The sequence below is a fragment of the Hyposmocoma kahamanoa genome, unplaced genomic scaffold, assembly GCF_003589595.1.
Source record: "Hyposmocoma kahamanoa isolate Upper Pololo Valley unplaced genomic scaffold, ASM358959v1 64, whole genome shotgun sequence".
Lineage (NCBI taxonomy): Eukaryota > Metazoa > Arthropoda > Insecta > Lepidoptera > Cosmopterigidae > Hyposmocoma > Hyposmocoma kahamanoa.
This window is the reverse complement of record NW_020653852.1, coordinates 17,584,676-17,612,585: the sequence shown is the minus strand read 5'-3', so window position 1 is coordinate 17,612,585 and position 27,910 is coordinate 17,584,676. Positions and strand designations below refer to the sequence as shown.

Sequence of the window (27,910 nt, the reverse complement as noted above, 5' to 3'; positions counted from 1 at the left end):
CAATAACTTAGTCAAACTTATGGCGCAAAATTAGTAATAAAAACTTGTTTGTGTTGTAACAAAACGGACTTTGGTCGTTGTTTGTTGCGTGATTACTTGATTTATTCGCTGTATCTTCACGATGACTATTGGTAAGCGTTTACAAATTACTATTATTTCTAGGACATTAAATGTATACAAATGAGTTTGTATACATTTAAGACACACTACTTACCAGTTTTTTTTGCAATTTTGTATTATCACAAAATACGTTGCAAGAACCAGTCGAATGAAGAGTGACCAAGCGAATATTATAATAACATATCTCTTTAAAACCAGTACATGGATGAAGTAATGAAGGCCAATTAAGAAAGTGATTACACTGAACGATAATAACTGAAGGTATTAATTAAACTGACGTATAGATCTTTACTAAATACCAAGTACTTTTAATAAACTTAATAATGAACTTGGTGGCCCAATGGTTTGCATTGTGGTGGTAGCTAAAGATGTCCCGACTTCGATTCCTGGTAGGACCAATAGAGAACTAAACTTTCCTAAATTGAGAATTTTCGGAAGAAAAACTGATAAATTTTGAATCTAAGTTCGTGTAGTCGCATTGAATGGATTTATCAAGTCACTCGATCCATGCATTTGAAACATCGCACTCTGTTTACAATGTTAGTCAATCAACTAACCGGAATTGGAGAGGATGTGGGTTATACTTTTCAGTATCTAATGGAGCAATAAACGTTTTCGATGTAACTCCACTTGCCGTTCTTCCATGAGGGGTGCAATATTTTTAAAGAGGATTAATTGTTGCTTTGGATTAACAGTTGCTGTTCATAAATTATACGTGAAACATATGAAAACTGCCACTTGGCATTAAAAAAGAAGAATTAAGTCAAAATGTTGTCAGTTTTTGTTCCCTTGCTTCTCAATTGGTGGTCTTGGTGCATTGGTTATTGCCCCGACGTGAATTCTGTTGCTCTGATGCACTTGATACTTAATTCCTTGGCTTGAGACCAGGTATGGTTATCCACCATTAAAAAATGAGATTTGAGACAAAAAAGGTACCCGTAATTTTGTTTTGTCATGAACAATCAAGAAATTTTTTGTCAAATAATATATGAAAAAAGGAAACAAAAAATTAATCACAGGATTTAGATATGAGTAAAGCTTGATAAAATTCTTAGTGACAATAAATGACTGCAGTAATTTGCACTGTCGACACAGGATGAGGAGTTCCAAAACCCAGTTCCCAGTAGAATCAACATGGGAATTAAACTATCTAAATTGGTTCTCATTTAAGTGTTTGGGTAGTGCTCTGGAGTGAATTTCATTGCTCTGATATTTATAGTCCAGGGAATTGTTTAGTTTGTGATTAGGTAATTGGTGTAGTTGTCTGGCACATTATAATTATTTTTACCTAATGTGATCATCACTAACAGGATAGTAATACTTTAGTAGCAGCAGATCTCCTTGTGAAAGCTTTCGTCCAGAGATGTACTGCCACCTTACCTATTTCTGCTTTCAAGCAGTAATGTCAACATTACTGTTCCGGTTTTGAAGGGTAAGGGTGCTGGTGAAATTACATGAGACTTCAACTTGTATTTCTGGGTGACGGATGCAGTGGCAGTGCCCCTTAGATATTTGCGATTTAAAGCTCTGAGTGACACTGCAACTGTTATGGCCAGGCGTGTAGCTTGTACTTGATATTAAAAAAAAAACTCATTTCAATTAAAAGCCAATACCAACAGCATTGAAGATCATGTAATATTAATAATATGATGCAAAAATTTTTAATCCCTATTGATAAAACAATTATCATTTTAACACTTTGGAATCCAAGATTAAAAGTAATTACATTATCGAAAAACAAATGTTGCTGCAGTTAGCTGAAATTTTTAAGTATGTTAAATCATCACGATATCTTGTACTTTGTCTTTTTTATATAAATTATTGTAATATATTTTATTTTAATTATTATTATAATGTTAATTGAATTATTATTATATAATTTAATTTTAATTAATTGCCTCCGTGGCCGAACGGTTACCATGCCTGCCTGTCACGCAAAGGTTCCAGGCTCAATTAATACATTTATTTCTCTTGTGAGTTTGGGTGTAATTTGTGTTTGTCTATGTGTGTGTCCATGGCATCCGCGACACAGGGTTTCCCTAGTGCGGAGCCATGTTGAGTGTGTGCGTTATTATTATTATTATTATAATTCTACAAAAACTCTAATGGCGTTAATACTCTACTTGATATCCCCAAAAGGCATAACACAAAGTAAAATCAATGCATAAAGTTTATTTTTAATACATATATATATATATATATATGTATATTGATGAGGCTACTGCCACGTAATAATCAAACAGGGTGACCCTGAAAATTCCGCAACATTCTGATCACCAACATAAATAACTTTTACTATGGGCACTTCTCTAAAATCACAAAAGAAAATTAATAATAATAATTGCCTTTGTTACTAAATTTATGGAGAGGCTCTCTGTGTGTGTCCTACCGTCTTTATATTGGAAAGGGCTCTGAGAAACTTTTCGAACTGGTGCCACTGTCTCGTTTCCATATCGCGACTCCCGCTAAAGGAGTAGAGTCCATCCCCACATCTTAGATGCCTGGCATTGTGAGACCACTCTGACATCTTGTTCGTTCCTTCCAGGAACCTGCTGGATGTGGAATAATCTTCCTCCTGAACTATTGATGCAAACAAATTCGGTTCATTGATCATTGCACCTAAACACTAGTGAAATTATATTAATAATACATTATACACAATACACGGTGACTGTTATATCTGAAGTATAATAAGTTAACAAGTCCTATGTGCCTGTAATTTCACGAGAAAACCGTAATGCTGACATTACCGCTTGACGGCAGAAATAGGTAAGGTGACAGTACTTCCCTGGACGAACTCTTTCACAAGGAGCTCTACTGCTACAGAATCTACTGAACTAATCACTGTTATAAAACCACCTTATATTAATTCAATTCTCCTAAATCAAACAAGAACATAACTGAACATAAAATGCAACTATGAATCCATACTTACCTAATATACAAAGAACACATGGAATATTTATTTATTAATTTCAATTGAAGATTAAAGGGTTTCGTAGACGCTTTAAGGCGTCATTGGCGTATCAGCCAAGTTAATGTAAGACAATTTAAAGCGTCCACGGCGGCCAAACGCTTACCTACTTAAATATAAAACAGCAAGTTTTTTCCTCTATTTTTGTTGCTACCATCAATTACAACTTTTTGTAACAGCCCGTCTATTAAAGTGTAATCTTTGCCATTGCTTCTATTGCGACCATCTCAACTCAATGAATTAGGTACAATAAACAGCACATCAGACTACACATTTTTGTTCGGAAATCGCCTCTAGTGCGAAACAAAATACGTCAATGTGTACCTTGATATGCTGCCGTCTGTAACTGCAGGAAAAATTTACACAAAGAACAAAGTCTTATAACTTTATTAACCTCTAAATAACATTTATATTTGATATCAGCTTTTGGTTCAACAACCGATTACGTTTACGAGTTGCATAACAATGTCATAATAAACAAATTCTACATGGTAACGGGGTATTCCTGATAAGATTGTCAAAAAAAACTTCTACATAAAGGTCAATGTTGATTTACATAATTACACACATGTTTATACAATATTAACTGAAAGTGATAGTAACTATAAATAAGCTAAGTCATTCGTTATTAACTAATTGTACTACAATCGGTTAACTAAAAATTTGTTATTTCAGTACAATTCAATTAATTTAAAAACTGAATTAATTACATATGTGAATCCGCAACGTAGGCTTCGTCATATAAAAAATAATATTACAATTCGCCAAACTTAGCAATTTTTATCCAAATATTATCAGCCGTCAATATGAATAAATCATATAGATATGAAAAGTACAAATACTTTCCTTAAAATATACAATCACACGTACACACGCACACCACGCACGTACACACACGCACGCACGCACACTCGCACGCACGCACACACAGACACACACACACACACACACAGAGAGAGAGAGAGACAGACACACACACACACACACACACACACACACACACACAATGACTTTCTGGTTTTGACCTAACCATCATCGATTTGGTTGATATATTTACGCCAAGGTCGACCTTTCTCCAAATTCGCTCTATAAATTTGTGTCTTTATTATACTAACATCCAATCTACCGAAGCGTTCCATTTTCTAAGAATTGTATAATTGAATCAATTATTTTCCATTTGTTACAGGAACCGTTACTTCGAAGCCGAAGGCGGCTAGCATCCCCGAGGTATGTATTACTTACTTACAATAATATTTTATTCGTTTCTCTATTATAGAAGCATTTGCATCGCACTTGCCATTTATTAAGATAGTCGATTGACTATCTAAACTGGATATAGAATTGACTTGGACATCATCAGTTCAGACATCTGAATGTAGAATTCTATAGATACAAGAAGAGAATTCTATAGATTCTATATCCAGATGTCACCTTGTGACGTCCAAGTCCGATTTGTTAGTGTATTTTAGAAAGTCATGTTAAAACCAATTTGATACCCTGTCAATAACGGTGATTAGTTCAGTAGATTCAGTAGCAGTAGAGCTCCTCGTGAAAGAGTTAATCCAGGGAAGTACTGCCACCTTACCTATTTCTTCCGCCAAGCAGTAATGTCAGCATTACTATGTTCCGGTTTTGAAGGGTAGGGGTGCTGGTGAAATTACAGGCACATGGGACTTGTGAACTTACGTCTCAGTAACGTAACGTGGACGTTATGGTACTAGATGTACTAGATGGACTAGTCTTGACTTTTTGGTACAGGTCTCAAAAACCAAACTGAAGTGAAAAGTAAAAAAAACACTGCGTAATTGTTATTGTGTCACGCCAGTGTGTCTGTGTTTACAAATATAAAGAGCTTTAAAATACGCATCTTTTGAGTATAAATTACATGGGTATTTAAAAATAGAACAATATTAAAATGTTAAAAAATGAGGTCGAAAACTTCGATCGCCTCTCCTGTAAAAAAGTGAACTTTTGATATGCGGCCGTTTAGCTTTTAAGCGACGATATATATATATATATATATATATATATATATATATAGATATATAACCAAACCATGTAGTCATAGATAACTAAAATAATAAGATGCATAAATCTTAACTCTTCAGACGGTGCAAAAGGCACACGATGCTTTCAACCGCGGGGTGACAAAACCAATGGAATGGCGCCGGAAGCAGCTAAAGAGTATGTTGCGCATGTACGAGGAGAACCAAGACGCGATGGTCGAGGCTCTGCGAAAGGACCTGCGCAGGAGCAAGATGGAAGCGTTGCTGCTTGAAGTTGATTACTTAATCAATGATTTGAAAAACACACTGCACCACTTGGATGAATGGGCAAAACCTGTGAGAGTAAGTCTAGACAATTACTAAAAAACAGTTAAAATTTTTTAAACCTTAAACTTTAGGTACTGTGACCAGTAATGTAGAGACTTATTGCATGTAATAATATACTGCTGATTGTTCTGATATGCAATACAATCATGCAAAAACAAAACATGTGCAAAATTTTCAAGTTATTGCACGCTGGGACAAACATATAATAATAGAAAAACGACAGGTACAACAGGCGGCCTTATGTCATCAACCGTTAAAAGAAAAGAACAATAATATAAAAATAGGATCAAATATAATTTTTAATACCAAATATTAATTTAGTATGCTCAAACATAATGATAGTGTTACCTTGAATGCAGTTCATTTATAATTTATCCGTAGATCAATTAATATAGACGGGCCAGTTAATAATATAATATCAAACATAAAAAATAATGTTTATTTAAAGAGTGCCCATGCCAATTATATCTTTGAAGATCAAATAATATTATCCCATTTAATATCTGTCTGCAATTGTTATAAGGTTCTATTATAAAGTCTATAAGGTCTGTTATTAAGTCCTAATCAATCAAATTATTTACCTCTTTGTCCCGTGCTGAGCGACTTTAAAATCATTTTTTGACTGACAAAATTTTCTTTCAGCCATCGAAAACCATAGTCAACATGCTAGACGACGTAGTCATCTACAACGATCCCTACGGTGTAGTTCTAGTCATCGGAGCGTGGAACTACCCACTTCAGCTTTTGCTGCTCCCTATGTCGGGCGCCATCGCTGCCGGCAATGCCGTTGTTGTCAAACCGAGCGAGCTATCTGTAAATTGTGCTAACTTCATAGCTGAAATGCTGCCTAAATACTTGGACAATGTAAGTACAATTGTGGTAGATTTTTTTACGAGTCAAATAGAATGAAATTTACTTATCAATATTATTAATAATTAATAATACGGCAAAGAAGTCGTTTAAATAAAAATAAACACAACAAGCACGTAGAGAAATTCGTAAGGTCTCCTCGTCGTTCCGTAGCTCAGTTGGGAGAGCGATAGCCCCGGTATGGCGAGGTCGCTGGTTTTCGTTCAGCCGGACTAAAGGAATTTTCCTTCCTGTTTGTTCGATCAATAATAATAATCGCGGATAAATTTCCACAATATGCTACCAGAGAATTCTAAAGTATTTTTAACCCACTTCAAAAAAAGGAGGAGGTTCTCAATTCGATTGTATTTTTTTTCGTGTATATGTCACGCGATAACTCCGGTGATTTGTGAATCAATTTTGATGATTGTTTTTTGTTGGAAAGAGGGTACCTCAGTAGTGCTCCCATTTAAATTTGATGAAAATATTCCACATCCAAAGGTGGCAAACTTTGGGGTGAATCCGATTTTGCGCACTTTCCGGTAGCCGATTTCAATAAAACTTAGCAAATTCCACGAACTTTTGATGTCGGTTTTTTATTATTATATACTGAGATTATGGTCATATAGCTGATTACCTTGACAAACTGATTGTGGTGAGTAAGATGGAGGGAAAGGGACTCCACGGTAGATCACCTAGCTGATGGAGTGACCAAATGACCTGAAATCACTGGCCTCGTTATAGCAACTGCCCTGATAGACACTGAACACAGACCAGTAGGGCTAGCACGACAGGACGCGAATAGCGCGAGAGCGACGTAGAGCGCGAGATGCTACTATTCTCGCATAGTGATCTCTCGCTTTATATTGCTCTCGCGCAAGTCTCTCTTGTCGTGCTAGCCCTACAGAACGCGTTTGCTGCGGTTCGCAGTGAGTTGACGATAACCAGTAGGGCTAGCACTGATGGAAGAAAATAGTCCATAAAATCTCGAAAACCTTTCGGGGACACGACCTTCAGCAATGAAGAAAACGACTAAAAAGATCAATAATAAATAATAAAATGTTTGTTTCAGTAATACAATTAACTGCTCATTACCATTGGATGGTACCTCCTATTATACTTATCAAGCCCGTGTCCGGAGGTACCGCTCTCCCATAGCTATAAATGCACATTTTCCATTTTTAACTTAACTTTCGTGTTGCCATAGTCTAAGAGAGTAATGTTTTTAAAGCAAGTATTCTAGGAGATCTTCGGTTTCCTCATATGTTTTGGACTGTAGCCCTTTTTATATAAGTTTCTTGCAGTCTCTATAACTTTTGGTGTATATTTCTAATTCCTTATTAATTAAATTATACAAATGGGCCGATCGCTTGTTGAATTGTCTGTTCGCAAATGTTGTATTTACTTTATATACTTGTACCGCACTGTCTTTCCTTCTCCTCTTCGAAATATTTAGATCATATTTTAAAGACCTATGTTGCCTGAGTACAGTTTTACAGTGATATAGAGTTTATCAATAATAATATTAATAACAATTGTTCATGTTATATGTGTCCTTGTTGAGTCCATGATGCCAAGCCAGCAATGGAAGCGAAGTTCGTCACAGAATCACACAGTTTCATTACATTTACATAAACATTTCATTTTCAGGACGCAGTCCTAGTGGTCGAAGGTGGTCCAAAGGAGACAACCGAGTTGCTGCAACAAAAGTTTGACTACATCTTCTTCACGGGCGGCACTGGCATCGGCAAGATTGTCTACGAGGCGGCGACGAAGTCTCTGACCCCCGTCACTCTTGAATTGGGTGGCAAGAGGTATGACGTCATCCGTTATATCACTCCTATATGCGAACACTGGAATGCTCCATCCATCAATGCCATACATGTTGCCATTTTACTGCTATCGATTCTTCCCAAATTAGAGCGGTTACTTGTTGACATTAGCGATTTATAATGACCTTATTAAGGACAACAAACAAGTAGATATATTTAATTCTAATTGTGACTTTAAAATGTCCGTCTCAGATATTCTCAAGTAGTCCAGTTAGGGCGCGTTCCCACTTTGTCGTGACGTTTTATTTCCCGTCAGACGACTGTCGTTCTAACTGTTCCCATTATCACGACGGTCTGTCGTCGTAACGACAAAAAAATCGTGAAGGACAGTTAATCGTGACGTTTTATATGTGAACAACTTCATTTAAATATACAGACCACGACACTGTAAACTGCACGACTATCTGTCGTCACGACATAGTGGGAACGCACATAGTATAAAAATTTTAAGAAAGATATAGCAATTTTGTTTTAACACTTATTTATCTTTTTTGTGTTTCCTTTTATTTATTTGTACCAACATAAATTTTGTCATTTATAATTTGACAGTTGCTTTTCTAAACATGCCGTATGTACACGCTCTGGTTGGTATTCTGGTTCAAATCTAGTTTTAAGCAAATTAATGTGTTAATCTGTTCCCATTATGCCGTAACGTTTTATTTATCGTTGAACGACTGTCGCGTCTAGCCTGTTCCCATTAGATCGTGACGACAATTTGTCGGTTCACGGCATCCGCCTTGTCGTTTGCACGACAGAATCGTTTAAAGCTAAGATTATTCTGTCGTCACGTCGTGACGTGTTATTTGTCGTTTGACGACTGTCGTTCTAGCTCTTCCCATAAAGTAATAATTGCGCTTGGCGGCAGAAACGACTAAGTTGGCAGTACTTCCCTCGGAGAACTCTTTCACAAAGAGCTGTACTGCTACTATACTCCGTCCAACCATTTATTTAACTTTTGACATATGCATGCCTCCGAAGTTCCGTAATTATTGACATACAACCATAGACAAAAAATGCAATACATCCTGGACTCGTTTATTTTTTATTTTAGTGAAACGACGTGCTAGCTCCGATGTTTATCGAGCTAACAGATTATGTAACGAAGATTATTCAAGTTGATCAGTTTTGATACCTGTCTAATAAATCATAATGAAAATAAATAAACTATAAATAATTATAATAAATTCTTATTGTTTATTATAATGAATCGTCGGTTTCTTCTCCATATGAACTGGACTGAACCTGAACTGAACCAGCACCCTTAACCCTTCAATACCGGAACATCGGTAATGCTAACATTACTGTTTGGCGGCAGAAATAGGTAGCTCTGCTGCTACTACATTGTATTTTATATTATTAAATGCTACGTTATTATTATAAATATTATGATTATTGCCTTACAGTCCAGTCTACATTGACAATACAGTAGACATCGTGGTGTCAGCACGCCGCATACTATGGGGCAAGTTTATAAACGCGGGCCAAACTTGCATCGCACCGGACTACGTCCTGTGCTCCAAAGAGGTGCAAGACAAGTTCGTGGAAGCTGCTAAAAAAGTGCTCTATGAGTGGTATGGCGAGGATCCCCAGAAATCACCAGATCTTTGCAGGATTGTCAATAGCAGGCATTTCAGGTACTTTTTATCTATGACACTTATAGATAGGTTTAACCATAAAGCGGCTCCCCATGAGGAGACCTAACTGAGAGAAGATGATGTTTTACTACCGTGATTTTCATAATTCCACGCTCGAGAGATACAACGTCTAACGTGCATTTGGACAACATTACAGGAGAGTGAGTTGAAGCAATTTTTTTTAAGAAAAAATAATCATAAGTCTAATTTTATTTGTTATATGGAAAACTTCTAGTTTCCGCTGTTAAATGGAAAAAAATTAAAATAGTTTTTCTTAAAAAAAATTGCTTCAATTCATTCTCCTGTAATATTTTCCGAAATGACGCCTTGCTTTCACAAACTCGTATCTTAAAGCACACAGTTACTGAAATGCAAAACATGGATTGTGTATACAAATTTTGCAGTCTGATATCACATTTCCTTCATATTTACACGCTGGCTTTTACCTATTCGTAACTGTCGTCATCGCCGAACGGTTACCATGACTACCACGCAGAGGTCCCAGCTTCGATTCCCGGGCCGGGAGAAATTAACATTTACACGCCTGCCTGCAGGTTGAATAATAATGCACGGAGAATGGCACGTCTTTCACACACTTTGATTTCAGCTCTATACTCGTAGAGATAAGGCGGTACAACCAATGCGTTAATCCCAGCGTGCTGTTGAATGCACACAGCACGTCAAGTGTGACACTAGACTACGGGCCACAGACTACATATGGGCTTTAAACTGGAACGATTACACACGGCGTTGTATGGCCTACATTTATTTCTTTCTTGAGTTTGGGTGTAATTTGTGATTGTCTATGTGTGTGTCCATGGCACCCGCGACACAGGGTTTCCCTAGTGCGGGGCTATGTTGAGTGTGTGCGTTTTTATTATTATTATTAAAGTAATGCATCCAAAGTTGTTACTTTATCAAGGGTGTTCCCTTGATAAGAAATTTAAAATAAATAGAAAGTTTTGTCCTCTCCTGAATAATCACTCTTTATGAGATACGAGTTTGAGAAAGTAAGGCATCGAAATGCCCGCTAGACGTTTTACCTTTCCAGGGTCGATATATATATTTTTTGTGTTGTCTATTTTTACGTATGATCACATTTTTTTTATACCAAGTGTACGTAGTGTCTTCGTAATCTAACTGAGAAAATTTACTCGACTTTATAGGCTAACTTTAAGTTAATTCTAGACCTTGAAATGGTTGCGCAGTTATTGTCTAACGCCAACGTGTGTATATAACTCCGCGCCACGGCGAGAGTTCAAACGTCAGCCTTGTATAATTTTATTACCTACTTTTAAAAGTTACTTTGTTGAAATACAATAGAAAAATAAGGAAATACGTGATAGGTTATTCGCGGAGTAATAAAGTATTGTTGAGACAAATAATTTTTCTCGGCAAGTGCGAGAGGATAGATGTATATGATACTAACAAATTTTAAAGGATGGTCCCTGTGACACTTCATTTGACGTTTGTCATAGAGATGAGGTAAAGTCGATAGATTTTTGGTTTGATTTTGAAGCAAAGGTTCTCTCTTATACAGCCTTGTATAATATTACGGATTTAAAAAAATTTAGTTTTTAAAATAATTAATTCCCATGAATTGTATATAAATATTTTTTTTTTATCCGATCTGATATTTCTATGGAGTAGGTACCGGAGAAGAAATAAATTAAATGTAAATGCTGTTTCTGTTTATGATTCAATAGCCATCGCCAGCGATAGGTTAACAATAATTGCATATACAACCAATTATAGCGTCCTAAAATCTATGATTTTGTTCAAGAATACTTTTGACGTTGATCTTGACATATATAAATATGTGTCAATTTATTTTATTACGAGCTGACACCTTGTTTGTGCCACGTATTTATTTGTTGCTGTTGTGTTTTCCGTTAAAGTTATTTGTTTTTATTTGTTGACTTTTAGTATGTTTAATTTGGCTGTTGTTGTTTAGCCATGCTGAAAAGACTCCAAAAGATTGTCCTCAACAGTCAAGTTCGGTAAATTGTAGTGCGTCTACACGATTATATGGATCGGGAGAAACAAAATAATGGACCCTGGCTCTCGAAAACGTTGTATAAATGTATGAAGTGTTTTGTATTGCATTAAAGGCATAAAATACCCCACTAAATTCAAATGCCATTGTAATTGATATTTTAATCAATTTGAGACTCATAATTTAGATTAAAAATATTAATATCATATCACTAATTACCTAATTGGTTAAACTAGTGTACGCACTATGTATTTATTCATTAAATCATCGAAAACTTTTTCTCAATATGCCTCGTCTCTAGCAAATGCAGTCTAATGAAGTAACCTATGTACGTTGTCGTAAAGATAAATTAATTTTTGGAAAAAAAATGTTCTCTGCTCATTTCGCACTAATTTGGTATTACTTTTACTTTAATTAAATTTTTTATGTATTTGCTTAAACAAAATCTTTTCACTAAAAAGCGAGACATAAAAATAGTGTATAAAATACGTAAATTAGTGGACGTCGTTACAAGGTTATACTGTGTCGAATTTTGGGAAATGTCACAGGGATCATCCTAGAAAATTTGTAGTTTAATAATATTGTTATTATTTATTAATATTATTGTATATGTATCAACTTCAATTGACGTTTGATCTTTCATTTCATTTTGTCAAAATCAATAATACACCTATAGATCTAAAAATATAGACAAATTCATTCCGCCATTACTTGTTAAATAGCCATTGTGAACATACTTAAGTATACATTAATTTTATTGAATAATAACAAATATTTATATGCCGTTAAGGTACAATATCCCCATGGCTCAGTCTTCGATTAAATCTTTTACCATTTTGTGTTCCTTTCGTACGCATACTAAGTGTAATTTCAATTCCATTACCAGCCGTCTCCAAAGCCTTCTAGACGCCTCGGTGAACAAAATCGTAGTCGGTGGAAAGACCGATGCGCAAGACCGTTTTATCGAACCCACGATCGTCGCCAACGTGACTGAGAAAGACAAAATCATGGAGGGCGAAATATTCGGCCCTATTCTGCCGATTGTACCCGTCGAAAATGCTTATGAAGCCATCAAGTTTATCAACGCCAGGTATGTTGACATTAAGGCCCATTATCCAACAAACATAAGATGGAAAATATCGCACACCGGCTACAAGAGTATCACAAGTCAAAAATCTTCATATTTTGGGTTCTGTATGGGCGTATACGTGAAGTTCCCCAGTTTTTGGTAAAGAATTTAGAACAATATGGCAACATTATATACTCAGTCCGAAGTTACCTAAAAAGTTACATTTGATGACTGATCAGTAACATTACCATGAGTTGCACACGCGTGAGATATTTATTTGGGGAATTAAACAGTTCCTGACCTAGTGGTCACGACTATAGATCTAATGGCACCATGAGTCCCTATCCCTATAATTTTCGATCGAGATCGAGAATATCGAGACATTCCCTAATGAGTTAAGTTTGGTTGTAGTTTATTACACTTTCGGTACTAGAGTCACTTATTTAACAGGTGTGAAGGGTATTTATTCGAAAACATAACCAAGATATATTTACTCGCCGCTTTTGTAATTTTTTGAGTTGTGATTGTGTTGAAGCTGATGTGGGATATAATTAATATAATGGATTGTATTACAATGGATAAAGAGCCAATTATTTTTAAGTACCCTCTGTACTTCTTAGTACGTAGATACACGATTGATGCTTCTATCTTCAAATTATATAATAGGAATTGGTGTTTTAAAGAATCCTCTGCAGTTTTGTACACTTGTATGTACTTTAGAAATAAAAAAAGATTAAGTATATTCCTACTTTAATATGGACCTAAGTAGTTATCGATAGTTCCAAATGTGAATCATCGATAACTTTAATTACCAATATCCGTACTATAGTAGGGATAAGTGTAATAAAACTTCAGAGGCATTTTTCTACACTAGCCGAAATATCGATAAATCCAAGAGTGTTGCGATAGGAAGTGTGTTCTTGCGAGTGTCTGTCAAAATCACTGTGCATTTCAGTCAAAAATCTATGTGAGTTTCACAGGCTTTACTAGGGTTGTGTGTGTCTCGTTTGCAATTTTCGCCAAAGGACCCTGTATACAAAGTTCGGAATAGTGGTTTTCTTTTATTTGCTCAATATTTTGATGTTTGATATCCTGATTAAAAATATGAATATTATGTGCGACTGTCGATAATGAATACTATAGTAAAGAAGTAATGAAGTCAAAGTATCTACGTTTCGCACCCCTCATTTCAATTAATTTATCTGGAAAACACTTTCCGACTTTGAAAGCTATGTCCTTTAATCAAAAGGTGGCTGTATTTGATTTAATTGATATTTTCATTGCAACTTGGGTAAATACGGACGATCAAATCAAATTTGGGTTGCAATTGGCAAATGAATTTTATTTTCACCATTGGACTATGGTGCATTGTCCTTTCACCGTGATTGCCATCGCCACTTGAATCGATCGGACCTAAAGGAAAACAATTTGCACTTGATCACATTATTTTCGTGTCACAAAGCATTATCACTTTTACAATTTTATTCTAAACAGATGGGTGTATACTACATTTTTATAGTTTCCAAATATAACTAATGCATCCATAATCGACTTCTCAATTTTCTGAAATACCATAAAATAAAGTTAACTGGAGACTGAAATAATATCTCACTTCCTTTCAGTCTCAAAGTAATACGCAAAAAATTGGACAAGGGACTTGTGCCTCCGGTTAATTTATGGTATCGGAATTAATGAAGTGCAACCTTATATCCTTTAACTATGATTCTATAATTTATATATCTATAATGTGACGTCATGATTTTACACGATATAACAATTCCTTTACCCGAGGCAAACCTAACTTGTGGCGTAATAACATTGTAACGCAAGATAAGGGAGTCACCAACTTATCAACACGGAATCACATTAAGCCGGACAGAAACATCTTTATGTACATGTAATAAGAACGAAGAAAGAGGAAGCGAAACGTCTTTTTCACTCTTATTGCATGGACATAAGGGTTTTTCAAGGCGGTTCCGTGTGAATAAATGTGATGAGTCCCTAAATTTAAAGCAAACTCTTGAATGTAGAAACATTTACTATTTTATTTTAGTAAGTGGTGTTTATCTTAACTTGTTTACAATGGTGTAACGATTATCAGTCTGGATTAATCCTGGGTTGTCTACGTCCTTTTTAATGAAAATTCGAAGATATAATGCGGTATATGCCATTGTTATACCAAAAGAAAATTCATTTACTTTTTTTAGTTATACTTCTGGGGGAAAAAAATCCCAGTGATCCTGTTAGTAAAAAGCATATAAAAAGTGTGACACCATTATATCTTCTCTCCCCTAATCTCCATCAAACGGGTGATCCCCCATCAACCCATGAACCCGCTGGTGGTATTGCAGGGAGCGTCCGCTAGTATTATACGTGTTCAGCGGGCAGAACAACATTCAGAACCTGTTCACCGAGCAGACTCACTCGGGGAGTATTAGTATGAACGACACGGTCATGTTCTACGCTGGTAAGCGCACACGGAGAAATTTGCTGAAACAAAATACGATTCGTTTTTTGAATATTTTTAGAAAATTGTTAGCTTTTATTATCATCAATAATATAATTTCGAGATGCCGTATCAGAATACCTATCAGATGTTTTTTACAAACCTAGACTAAATGAATGCTTTTAGTCATTAGGATACAGTAGAATATATTATATACTTGCTAAAAAATTCGTAAAGAATACTGGCTAGTTCATATAGCAAAATTTTTTAATGGCTACCAAAATTTTGTTTCTGCAAAATCTCTATGACTTGGCATCAATATGGTTTGGCTGTTTTTCCAAAATTCGTAATTAGAAATCAATATGGTCGTGTGGTTTAGTCGTTTCTACTATTCCTAATTCGGTTTTGGTGCCATATTCCCTTAGCACTGTGGTTTTTGTGACATTTTCTTTAGGTTTTCGGTGTTGGTTTTTTGGTGAAGGTTGTTTCTGGTGATGGCTAGATAATATTGCAATAAACTGTTAGCTATAAGTTTTGGACACATTTAAGCGTTAAATTAAAGCATGATTCTGAAGCTGTTTAGTCTTATTGCTATTTTATGTATGTACTTAACAGAGATCGAAATAGGCAGAATAAATGCTGGTAAGGTAAAACGTGTAACGTGCGTTTGGAAAATATTACAAGAGAGCGATTTAAAGATTTAAATTAAATTTTTTTTTTTAAGAAAAAATCTTACTTTTATTTATTATATGGAATTTTTTTTTTTATAATATCAAGTGACGGGACGGACAAATAGTAAGCTACACGCCTGTCCGTAACAGCTACAGTGCCACTCAGATCTTTAAATTGCATAGATCTGAGGGGCACTACCACTGCGCCCGTCACCCTGAGACATAAGTTGACAAGTCCCATGTGCCTGTAATTTCACCAGCACCCTTACCCTTCTAAACCGGAACACAAATGCTGACATTACTGCTTGGAGGCAGAAATCGGTAAGGTGGCAGTACTTCACTGGACGAACTCTTTCACAAGGAGCTCTAGCTAGCTCTAGCTCTTTCATATAACAAATAAAATTGGAGTTAGGAATGTTTTTTCCTTAAATAAATTACTTTAAATAGCTCTCCTGTAATATTTATCAAATGCTTGTTACACGTTTTGCCTTTCCATGGTCGATATATTTGTAATTTTGTTCAGGATTTTGCCTTTTTTTTAACTATTCTATAACTTCACAGAGGGGTTTTAGCCAATTTATGAGTATTCCTCGAGTTTTAGGTTAAGATACTCAGCCTATTCCAATATCTGGTAATTAATATAAGTTTCTCAGAATAATTATTTGTTGGTGACACTGAAATATTTGAAACGTGTTCTCAGCCTCCACTTTTCTCGTAATACAACTAAGTTCTTTTCCTAGTAGTGCTGCAAGGAAATTTGTTTGGAAATTTGTGTTGTATGGTTTTTCATCTTTTTGTTTCTTTAAAGAAAGTTACAAATTGTAAAACATCAAATGCGTTTTCATAGTGACTAAATCAATGTACGTATATTTTTAATCTAATATTTAAATATATAACATCCCTTAAAAAGTATTTCAGTTTACACCAACACAGTTCTAATCGAAAACTTCGTAAATTTATTACTATTACTTTTATTTTTTATTTAGTATTATTACTACCGGTGGTGGTCTCATAATGTTCCTTACTCGTAGAGAGAAGCCGTTAACAATGTACATCTTCACGACAAATGCAACCGTTCGGGACAGTCTCCTCAACAATACAAGTAGTGGAAGCGTATGCTGTAACGATACGGTCATGCAAATGGGAGGTTTGGATCTTCTTTTCCTTTTTTATGCTTCAAATATATTTATCTCTTAGGCCGTCTCTGGTAGCGTTAGCGATTTAAAAAAAGATTTTGTACCAACCCTTAGACAACTTACTGGAAAAAAGAAGGACTTACTTACTATTCATAGAAAGTTATTTCATCGAAGGACACTTCTACGCTCTTCGACTTCACCACGAGTAAACTTAGCTGCACGCGAGTAACTGAATTAATTGTACCATTTTACCGGTAGATTATTTATCATTACGCCTCATTGTGAATTACTTGTTTGATAAATTATTAATTCTCATCGTATCTATGGCATACACTATACCTAATGCTGGCCCACTGTTTAGTCAAAAGTACAGTAAATAAAATGGTCAGTGACGTACACTTTACCAACAGTGCATTTCTTCGAATACCATATTCCCGAAAGATATATTCTCAGTTTATGAAGTAGTAGTAATTAGAGTTGTTCAACCGATTATAAGCTAGCTTCTTTTCGAATTTTAACGGTGCACACGTACCTTAGGTTTTTTTTGTGGGGTCTTTGGTTGTGGCCCAACTTGAACCACATACCTAAGGTCCCACAATCCAAGTTTATGTATATTTCTTTACTCTTTTATTTGTATATACAAGATTTTTCGTAAAATTTGCTGCCAATGCTTGTATTTACGCCTGCCTGTAACAATAATGCTTTGCACTATCTTTGAATAATAGCATGCCCAGTGTTGACATTTTTTTTTTGTGTTGGTTTTATGTTTTTAGGATAATGAAAAAGTTTTAAGCTCCTCACTGAAGCTTATTAGATTTATCTGTTTTATATTTGAACAAAAATAACGCTAAACATAAGAGAAACTTCGGAACAAAAACCTATCAATTTCGATTCTAATTCCGTCTAGTCTCATCGAACGGATTTGTCACATTGTGTTCCAGATTTGTGCATTTGAAGCGTATTTTAAGGCGGATCTAGCGGTTGGTGTTGAGGTTGGATAAATTATTCGTGGAAATGTATAAAAACTCCCGTTTCACATTAAAAGGCAAGAATTAGGGCGCCCACAAATTACACGCTTTTAGAAGCGCTGCAGTAGGGCACTAATCTTCAATAATGGAATGAATGAAATGAAATAATGAAATATTTATTCGCAAGCAAACACGGTAAAAAAAGATATTATTATTCAAGGTGTCAAGAACACGTGTTGCACCAGATACTGGCACGCAAATATTAAAATAAATTGAAGTTAAATAATGGCATAAATTAAAATTATACAATTCGTCAAATAAGCAATGTCATATAAAATTAAGTAAAAATGCCAATAAATAGTAACAGCAACAAAATCATAAATTAAACAATATCAAAGAAGTAAGAACAGCACAAATATAAACAAAATGTGAAATACAAACAAAATGTCAATTTCTTTTTATTATTAAAAAATCTTTGATATCGTATAAACACAGATCACATAGCAAATCAAATAACTTTTTTTTAAATATTTTTATAGGTAAATCTGCGATAGCTGCAGGCAAAGCATTATATATTTGTATGGCCATGTTATAGCAAATCCTATAAAAGCAAGTAGTCTTATGGGAAGGGCCAGCTATGCGGTTTGGATATCTAGTTAAAAAATTACATACTTCACGTTTCCTAGTAAATAAGACCAAGTTTTTTTTAACAAACATGCATACCTCATATACGTACATGGCGGAAAGCGTTAGAAGATTTAGCTTTCTAAAAAACGGTCTACAAGATTCGAGCGGACCTACTCTACATATAGCTCTGACACATTTTTTATGGATAGCAAATACACGGTTTATTTCTACGCAGTTCCCCCAGATGATGAGGCCATACCGCAAGCTTGAGCAGACAAATGCATGGTAGGCCATCAAGGCAGTCCTCTGATCACATATGTGCGTTAGACGATGTAAACCAAATACAAATCGATTCAGCTTTGACATATTGAATCAACCTGTGGTTTCCATGTTAGTTGAGAGTCCAATACTATACCGAGAAAATTGCTGGATGAGCATTCCACAATTTCATCTCCATGACAACTTACAGAGAGTTTCTGGGGCTTTCCATTATAATATATAAAATTGTATGAATTTTTTTTTTTTGGAAACATTTACTTTCAGATTATTTATCTTAAGCCAGTCAATAATATTACATATTTCTTTTTCATAATCTATGTCAGAATTCTTATTAATAATGATTGATATGTCATCTGCAAAAAGAGTGCATGGATATTTTTTCATTTCAGGGAGGTCATTAACATATAATACAAACAGCAATGCACCTAAAATACTTCCTTGAGGCACACCGTATTTATTAACTTTAAACTCTGATCTGTGGGTCTCAATCTCATTATTATTATTTAACTTCACTACCTCCACACACTGAGTTCTGTTGCTAAGGTAACTTGCTATCCAGTTACGCACCTGGCCACGAAAACCGTATCTTTCTAATTTGGATAGTAGAGTTCTATGGCAAACGTAATCGAAAGCTCTACTCATGTCAAATAAAACAGAACAGACAGGTACTTTCTAATCTGCAAAAGTTGAGATACAATATACTGGGTTATTGTTAAAATAACCTCGCAGGAGTATATTACTAACATTACAAACAACAACTTTTGTTCCATGACTTTATACAAAACATAATTAATTTACCAAAAATAAACATTTAAGTTTTTGTTGTACTGACTCTTTTTTTATCTGTATTAGGTAATTTCAAACGTGCAAGCGTCCTCCGCGCCTACTTCCACCCCCCGTCCTGCACAGTTAAAAGCGGTTTATTTAAATATATTTATTTTTGTATGAAAGTAAAATATGTTGAATTATTAAAAGTAATGGAACAAAAGTTGTTAATTATGATGTTAGAATAATAGTCCCGTGAGGCTGTTAGTACAAATACAATTTTTTTTTATTTTATTTTTTTTTTATTTTATTTTTTTCAATATAACCAAAGTGAAAACTGCCTTTGTCAGCGATTGCAAAAACTTTTCAGTTGACACTCTACCGTTCGGCGGCGTGGGCCACAGTGGAATGGGCGCATACCACGGCAAAGCCACCTTCGACACTTTCACGCACAAGAAGAGTTGCCTTATCAAGAACTTCGCTGCCATCGGAGAGAAGTTGGGATCGTAAGTTCCATTGTATTAACCTACAAAAACTTACGTTTTTATCCTGCAAATTTGAACGCTATGTAAATGGCGTAAGGTACTATGTTAACAGTTTGTATTACTCTAGCTGTGGCTCTTATAAGATAGAGTTTTTTGTGTTTGGCTGTCTTTTTAACTGACTTCAAAAAAAGGAGGAGGTTCTCAATTCCACTGCTTTTTTGTTCGCGATAGGCCTTGTGAACCGTGATATTTCTGAACCAATTTTGAGGATTCTTTTTGTTGGAAAGGAGGTACCTCAGTAGTGATCCTATTTAAGGGTGGCAAACTAGGGTATGTATCCGGTTTAAAACTTGGCTAATAAATTGAATTCCACGAACTTTTGAGGTCGGTTTTTTGTCACTATATTTCGACACGACAGAGTTCACTATAGTCAGTACGCGCAGCGTTTGATATCATAATGAGTCATTTTTCATTGCCACGGCACGGAATATAAGTTTTTTTGTCTTGTCTATTGCATGAAATTTATGTCACTTGTGCAACGTACAAACTAGATACGATACGGTAGCACCGGGAAATTCCGAGACAAACTTAAATTATATGTTTATGACTTGTCACTTGCGTGGTCCACCGAGATGAACCAATCGAGTAGTCCACGAGCAAGACGGGCTTATTTATTGTTATAGTTATTTGCTCCTTGTTTGTGTGTTATTTATGTGTGGATCGTCTAATTGTTTTTTCTTTTTCTTTTTTTTAGTTCATGTTATAATTATGTATCATAATTTGTTAAATGTATGTGTGATGTAGTGTTTCTTTTTGGAGTAAACTATTTCTATATCAAAGCAGACAATAAAACTGTCGTGTAGCTAACGCATAAGGCATTTTCTAATTGAGTACGTATCTGAGACCAAAGAACGAAAATCAAATCTGACAGCATTGTAAAAAAGGACATACGCGCCATAATTCTGCCCTCGTAACGAAAGAAGGCACAACTATGCGTACTTTATACGACAGTTGTGCCCTGAACAATTCTTGTTTCCATAATGTCTGCGCCAATATAAAGTAAGCCTATAGGTTCAATAACTTAGGCAGAATACTAATCAACACCATTAGCCGGTTTTAATCGTCCAACTTCCTCCAGGGGCCGCTATCCACCCTACACGGACTCAAACCTGAACTTCATTCGGACTTTGATGCGCAAGCGCCAGCCTCCCTCGCTGAAGTTTCTGCCGTATCTGCTCGCGTTCGCGCTCGGCGTCGGGGTCACCTATGGCGTTTTCGCCGTTCAGAAGGTAAAGAAGTAAACTGAGTAATTTGCGCAACCATTTTCCACTACATAACACAAGCACTCAACTCAACGCAATACATACACAAATGGGTACTTGGCTCGAGATTACATCCGGGGGTTAACCGTATGTATAGGCTTTTAGTACATAATCTTTACGCGTTATGATCCCTTATTCCCAGTCGTCACCAATGGCTCTGTTCCGACTGGCGACAGATGGGGAAAAAAATCCCGTATGTTGTTGTTATTAGGTTATGGTTAAGAAGCCATGGTTTTTCATAGGATTCTATTACCATAGTATAGTAAGACAAGTAGTGTAGCCGAACTTGTTCCAGTTAAATCATCCTCCACCCATTATTCATCCAATTACTGAGCTCAAGTTCATTTGAATTGTCAATTTTTGTAAGTTCATACATACATGCACTGTATTTAGGACTACGTATATGAAAAATACTAAGAGGAGGTATATTACAAAGTTGTTCATTTTAAGGAGGTATATTACAAAGTTGTTCATTTTAATTCAATATAGATAATCAAATCCGGCTATTCTGACTCTCTCTCTGTACTAATAGATCAACTATCAAAACAAGAATAAAGAAGGCAATTAGTAATCATTAGAACGTCGTAACATTCACAATTCAGTCTTTTTTGACAAAATTTAATCTTCTTTCAAAATCTATCGATAAAACTATCGTCAACAACTACATAACTATTTAAAATTTTATGAAAATGTACAACCCTACAAATGTCATTTTACTCCGTCTTCAACAAAGACAGAGTATAGAGTTTAGTTGACTGTACTAAAAATAAATAAGGTACAAAAGTTAAACAAACACATACAAATAGAACATATTAATACAATTTTCTTTTCAATTCAGGCAATCATAATATGCATTTGTTTACTATTCATTAACGAACATGTTTGCCAACATATTCATCGTGAACGACATGTTTGACGTAAAATATCGAGTTGTCGGCCAACTAAAACGGTCAACACGACCGACATGGTCAACGTGTTCGCTAATTTCTCGCTTTACTTGTATTAGTCTGCAGTGAATCCAGTGTACGGGTTAAAATTGTTAAAAATTAAATAAAGTTTATTTGCTAACCGAAATTTTGTTTTCTTTACCTTTGTTCTAATTCATAACCTGAACATTGAGTTCTTTAATAACAGACTGGTACAGGGTCAAAACAACATGAATTGAACAACATTGGTACAATAGTCCTGCGAGATTGTTAGTCTTTTACACATAACCCTGTATAGCCGCCCTCAATAATAAAGTGGGGAATTTAAAAAAATATAAAACGTGTATGTAATGTACATCGAGTATATAACCAGAAATAGAGACTAAATGTCATTTAATTTGTTTGAAAACCTTTCTGTCAAATCATTACGGTGACAACTGCGCTCCGATTGGCCGACCCGAATTTCGAAACAATTGACGGGTGTCGTCAATTGTTTCACTTCAAATCGACCAGTTTAACTTGAGCTTTGCTATAATGGACGAATATTGAAAAGTTACATATTTAATTACCAATGAAATGTGATTCCGTTTGTTTTGTAATTAGATGTTATGCTATTTTTCCTACACCACCGAATGAAACAGCCCCACATATTTAGAGAAAAATAAATACAGAATATTTTTGGAATATACAGAGACGTACACGCAGGTCAGTTGTTGACGCTGTACTGTTTCAGTTTTCTAATTTGTGATTTCAATGCAAGCGAGAGTTGATATTTAGAAGTGTATATTTATATAAGGCTCATTTGCCCGATGAGTTGCCAGGGATGGAGGCCCTTATTTCGTCTCTATTTCTGGTCATGTACTCGATGGCAATGTAAATCGTCGTGATATTCAACAAACTTAAAAATTACAATTATTAAAGAGACATCTCTTGTTTAGTGAAGAAATAGATTAGGTTTCTGTAGTAGTAGTAGAAATAGATTTCTCACAGTTGGCGCTACGGCAAAAAAGTCGTTAAAAAACCAGAAAACTAAATTGTTACACATTCAGTTTAATTGTGAAGCAAAATCAACGGAGTTAACATATTTTACTAGCAAAAAAACTTTAGGTGCCACGATCTCCAAAATTACCGAAATGCATATGCGTTACTTACGACCATAGGTCGGAAAAAGGTGTTCCAAATCTATAGTTACATGTATAGATATAGCTACAAGGAGTGACATATAGTTGTTAGAACCACCAAATTTTAATTCATTACTATTTTGGAATTCCGGATTTCCGGAAATGGTTTTACTCCATGGCGGAAGAAATAAGTATGGTGGCAGTACTTCCTTGGACGGTAATAATAAGCACCATCAGTATCAAAACACCATCAGTAACATCAGCATCATCTGCAGCACCAGGCTCAACAACATTATGTTTATATAAGCATCATCAGCTGCATCAGCATTATTAGCATCTTAGTCAATTTCATAATTTTAGTAGCAGTAGAGCTTGTGAATACGACACTTAGTAGTACCTCTTACGTGTATGTGAGCATTACTGCGTTGCGGTTTTGAAGGGTAGGGTACTAGTGATATTACAGACATATGGGACTAGTCGAGATTTTCAGTACACTCTTTGTAACGTGTATGGTAGGATGTAATGGACTAGAGGTAGGGTGATTAGTTTCATTTCCTATGTGTAACAATCGCGAAAACCTCGATATCTCGTTATGTCCCAAGGTCAGGCTCAGTGGCAATGCCCCTCAAATAGAGATGCGCCGAATACAAGTTTTACCAACTAACCGAGTACCGAATATTACTCGGTTTAACATTTGCCGAGCCGAGTACTCGGCCGAGTTACTCGGTTCATTGCAACCGGAACGCGATGATCCTAAAAGTCCCATTGCTCTAGAATTAGACCGATATGTCAATGAAAGTTTATTGTCGCGAGAGCAGAGTCCTTTCCAATGGTGGGCATAATAAAACAAGATATCCAAAACTGGCACAGTTAGCATGAGTGTTTTTATGTGCACCTGCAAGTTATTTTCCGAAGCGGGTAATGTGTATGAAGAAAAAAGGAACAGACCATTACCTGAACGCGCAGAAAGCCTTGTATTCCTACATTAAAACCTGCCTTTGTTACATTTTAAATATGAATAATATAAACTTTCTTTTTAAATTACTGAATTGCTACAAATTGTTAAAAATTTCTAGAATTTCTAGTAATAAATCTCTTCTGATTATTTTAAATGTATTGTTGATTTTACTTTAATATGTCTATAGCTGTAATGCTTTATTTTAACCGAGTAACTTTTCTCATGAACCGAGTTATTCGGCCGAGTACGAGTAGTAAAAAAACGGCTGAGTACACCGAGTACCGAGTAGCAAACAAGTACTCGGCGCATCTCTACCCTCAAATCTTTGTGACTTAAAGCACTAAGAGACACTCGCAAGTGTTATGGACAGGCGTGTCACTTACCATCAGGAGCATGACGATATCTTTAAAAAAAGAAAAAACTATGAACATCGGTTAATTGTGTAATCGCACCTAATAAAACTTTTTAGAACGATGCGTTTAATTGAGTAACCGACTTCTTACGGTGGTTATAACATCTCCGTATCGTATCCTTTTAATTTTGACGTTAGACATTGACTATCATAGGTACATTAAGTTATGTAGACGCGGCAACAGCGTTCGGAATTTTTTTGAGTTTTCGAGTTTTAATTTATTTATATTGTTTTCCCGATATTCAATGTTTATTCACTACGTCTGTAGTATTGGAACAGCTGGTATTTTTAAAAGTTTTTTAATTTATTTCATGACCTTGGATTCAAGTCATTCGATCGAATGCAGAGATGGGCAGTGGGTAAAAACCCAATCAACCCTCCCGGGTGTTAACTGGGTTTTTACCCAAAGTGCTGGGGCTTAACCCATTGCTGCCCAAAATCGTGGACAAAACGGTGAATACGGAATTGGGTATAATTCCATACTTATACCAATTTCGATTTAAAAATCTTTTTTAGACTAAAAGGAGGCAGCTGTGGATTCTCACTACTAAAGATGCACATTACGATTCCGTTTTTATGAAGATCGGTTCAAATCTATGCAATGTAACAATTTTTTATATCGATTTATTTCAATGTGCTTTTCTAACAAACCCAATCATAGAAAGGCAAATCAGATCGTTCAGATCAGAATACAATAAACATTTTCTAATAATATCATTCAATTTGAACAAAACTCTATTTAGATAAAACAAATATTTAGTTGTGAATAGTATTTGCCCTTCATTTTGGGCGTTAATGGACTTTAAACCTGGTTTAAAACCGACGTTATCAAACCGCCCGGGTTAAAACTCAGGCGCTTGCCCCTCTCTGGTCGAATGTATTAGAAATAATAAACATAAAAAATAGCACGATTGTAAAACGATTTTGTATGGTATTTACAATGAATATTTGAGGACCCCTCCAGAATAAAATGTATCCGTACTAAAGGGTAAAATGACCCTGTAAAATATTGTGTAACATAAAGGTGGATACATCGGCGACTTTTAGCAGCGATACAAACGCGCGTTCGTGAAACGCGTAATTGCATCGCTACACTTGCTATTTATAGGCGATTGCATTGATACAAACGCGTGATTGCATCGCTACACGTGCGATTTATAGGCGATTGCATCGCTACACCTGCGATTTATAGGCGATTGCATCGCTACACTTGCGATTTATAGGCGATTGCATCGATACAAACGCGCGATTGCATCGCTACACTTGCGATTTATAGGCGATTGCATCGCTACACTTGCGATTTATAGGCGATTGGATCGATACAAACGCGCGATTGCATCGCTACACTTGGGATTCATACGCGATTGCATCGCTGCTAAAAGTCACCGTGTGTAACCGCTCTAAACAACTCACTATGTATACTTATCATTTCTGTACAATAATAATTAACTCATTATGTTCACCTATATTTTTTTCTTTTGCAGATGTCGTCCGAAGACTTGTAAGCAGCTAACATGACTAAGGAAAACGAGGGAGCAAATAGTAGAGTTATGCTTCATTTGTCAGATCGCTTTAGCAAGATTGAGTATCATTAAGGTGCGACTGAGTAGGCTCGTTCATATCTGGTAGACTCGTTCCATCGATACATGAATATATTAGTAGAAAACACGATGTATATATATATAGACACGAATATACAAAAGGTTTTCTTAGAAAACAAGAGAGTGAAATACTATAGTTTGTTCCAATAATGTTAAACAAAATATAAACAAGACAGTTTGGTTAAATTTCAAAGCAAGAACGCAATAAATCGAATAAGTAACACTTTCACGGAAATTTCGAAGATTTTGACTTGATATCTCATCACATTTTCTAACAATATTCCTTTGAATAACATCGTTAAATCGTATTTGAAAAATGATAGTCAAAAAGTGAGGTTATATTTTAATTATAGATGTATGAATAGTAATGATTGCATAGTGCCGTACGGAACAAAAAATATTCAGTTCATTCAATTAAATTTTTTTAAACGATTAGTAAATCGAAAATTTCAATCGCAGTTGAACGAGTATCTAAGTGTAAGGATTCGAAGGAGGATTTAAAATTAACATTCCGGAAATTTTAAATATGCTTTTATGGATTATGTAATGAAAACCGCTTGTATAACTCAATTGAACAAATCGATTCATTCAAGTAGTTAATCGATTTGTAGTTGGCATTAAAATTGGCCATCACTAAACCGTTTATACCATTAGATGCGAAATTATTATAGTTATTAAATGGTATAAAAAAACTAAAAGGGTAAAGGTAAAGTGTATCTCAGAGATAGCGCCTTATCAGGGCAGTGCGGTCGGGTCAGTGACTTGTTTGTGCACTTTTTGTTTAAAATGGATTGAAACGAAGTATACTTACTACCTTAAAAGTGGAACCGCACTACGCTAAACTGCACTACAGTGGCATTATTATCACTGTAGCGTTTTGACAAATGTAACATAAGTGTTAGTGTAACAATGATATTGTGATACATTTTTGTAATGGTGAGACTTATGTACCTTTATGATTGCCCAGCTAAAAAAATATTGTTTTTTAAAAATGCACATAGGAGCTTATACCGGAATTTGTATTAATATTGTCTGAATTTAATAATTTGTGGTAAAGTAAGCCTTTAAAAGGCCGTCTCCTCTTGCTCCTACTGGTAGGAGTAGGAGGACTAACATGTCCTTATTCTCCTGACGTGACATCGTATCTAATAAGTACACTGAACTAGAATAAAAAAAAAATCAAAATAAAATAGTCAAAAATATCTTTATTTCATAGGCAAGAAGAAAATTACACTGAAATCGTCACTTTGCGCTCTTTCGTAAGGCAGATTCCCCTAAGAAGAAGTATCAAGAAACTCTTGGGGTTGCTCTTCAAAATTAATATAGTAATTTAAATGTACATACAGAAACAACCTGAAAGAGCTAAATGGATCACTACCATGGAAA

At 35.4% G+C, this 27,910-nt stretch overlaps 1 protein-coding gene across 4 annotated transcripts; it reads left to right on the top strand.

The window, feature by feature from the left end:
- LOC113231158 (aldehyde dehydrogenase, dimeric NADP-preferring) lies at positions 1-27,906 on the top strand. Of its 4 annotated transcripts, none has more exons than XM_026465354.1 (12): positions 1-131; positions 4,281-4,321; positions 5,203-5,442; positions 6,070-6,291; positions 7,927-8,090; positions 9,512-9,742; positions 12,625-12,828; positions 15,159-15,274; positions 20,070-20,205; positions 21,323-21,473; positions 26,408-26,519; positions 27,741-27,906. In XM_026465354.1, exons 1-11 carry the CDS (start codon positions 122-124, stop codon positions 26,426-26,428), a joined length of 1,536 nt encoding a protein of 511 aa, XP_026321139.1. In that variant the 5' UTR covers positions 1-121; the 3' UTR covers positions 26,429-26,519; positions 27,741-27,906. The 4 variants fall into 4 exon arrangements, with proteins under 4 accessions (XP_026321139.1, XP_026321136.1, XP_026321138.1 ...); XM_026465351.1 differs by lacking the exon at positions 15,159-15,274 and adding an exon at positions 16,956-17,071 and having other exon boundaries at positions 7-131; XM_026465353.1 differs by lacking the exons at positions 15,159-15,274; positions 27,741-27,906 and adding an exon at positions 16,956-17,071 and having other exon boundaries at positions 7-131; positions 26,408-27,095.
- Positions 27,907-27,910: the final 4 nt, after the last annotated feature.

What these genes read in the sequence shown, in the direction of transcription:
- LOC113231158 (XM_026465354.1), top strand. An exon ending in AATGGGCAAAACCTGTGAGA is followed by an intron (nt 5,443 to 6,069) that starts GTAAGTCTAGAC and finishes ATTTTCTTTCAG; the next exon opens with CCATCGAAAACCATAGTCAA. An exon ending in GTCAATAGCAGGCATTTCAG is followed by an intron (nt 9,743 to 12,624) that starts GTACTTTTTATC and finishes TTCCATTACCAG; the next exon opens with CCGTCTCCAAAGCCTTCTAG.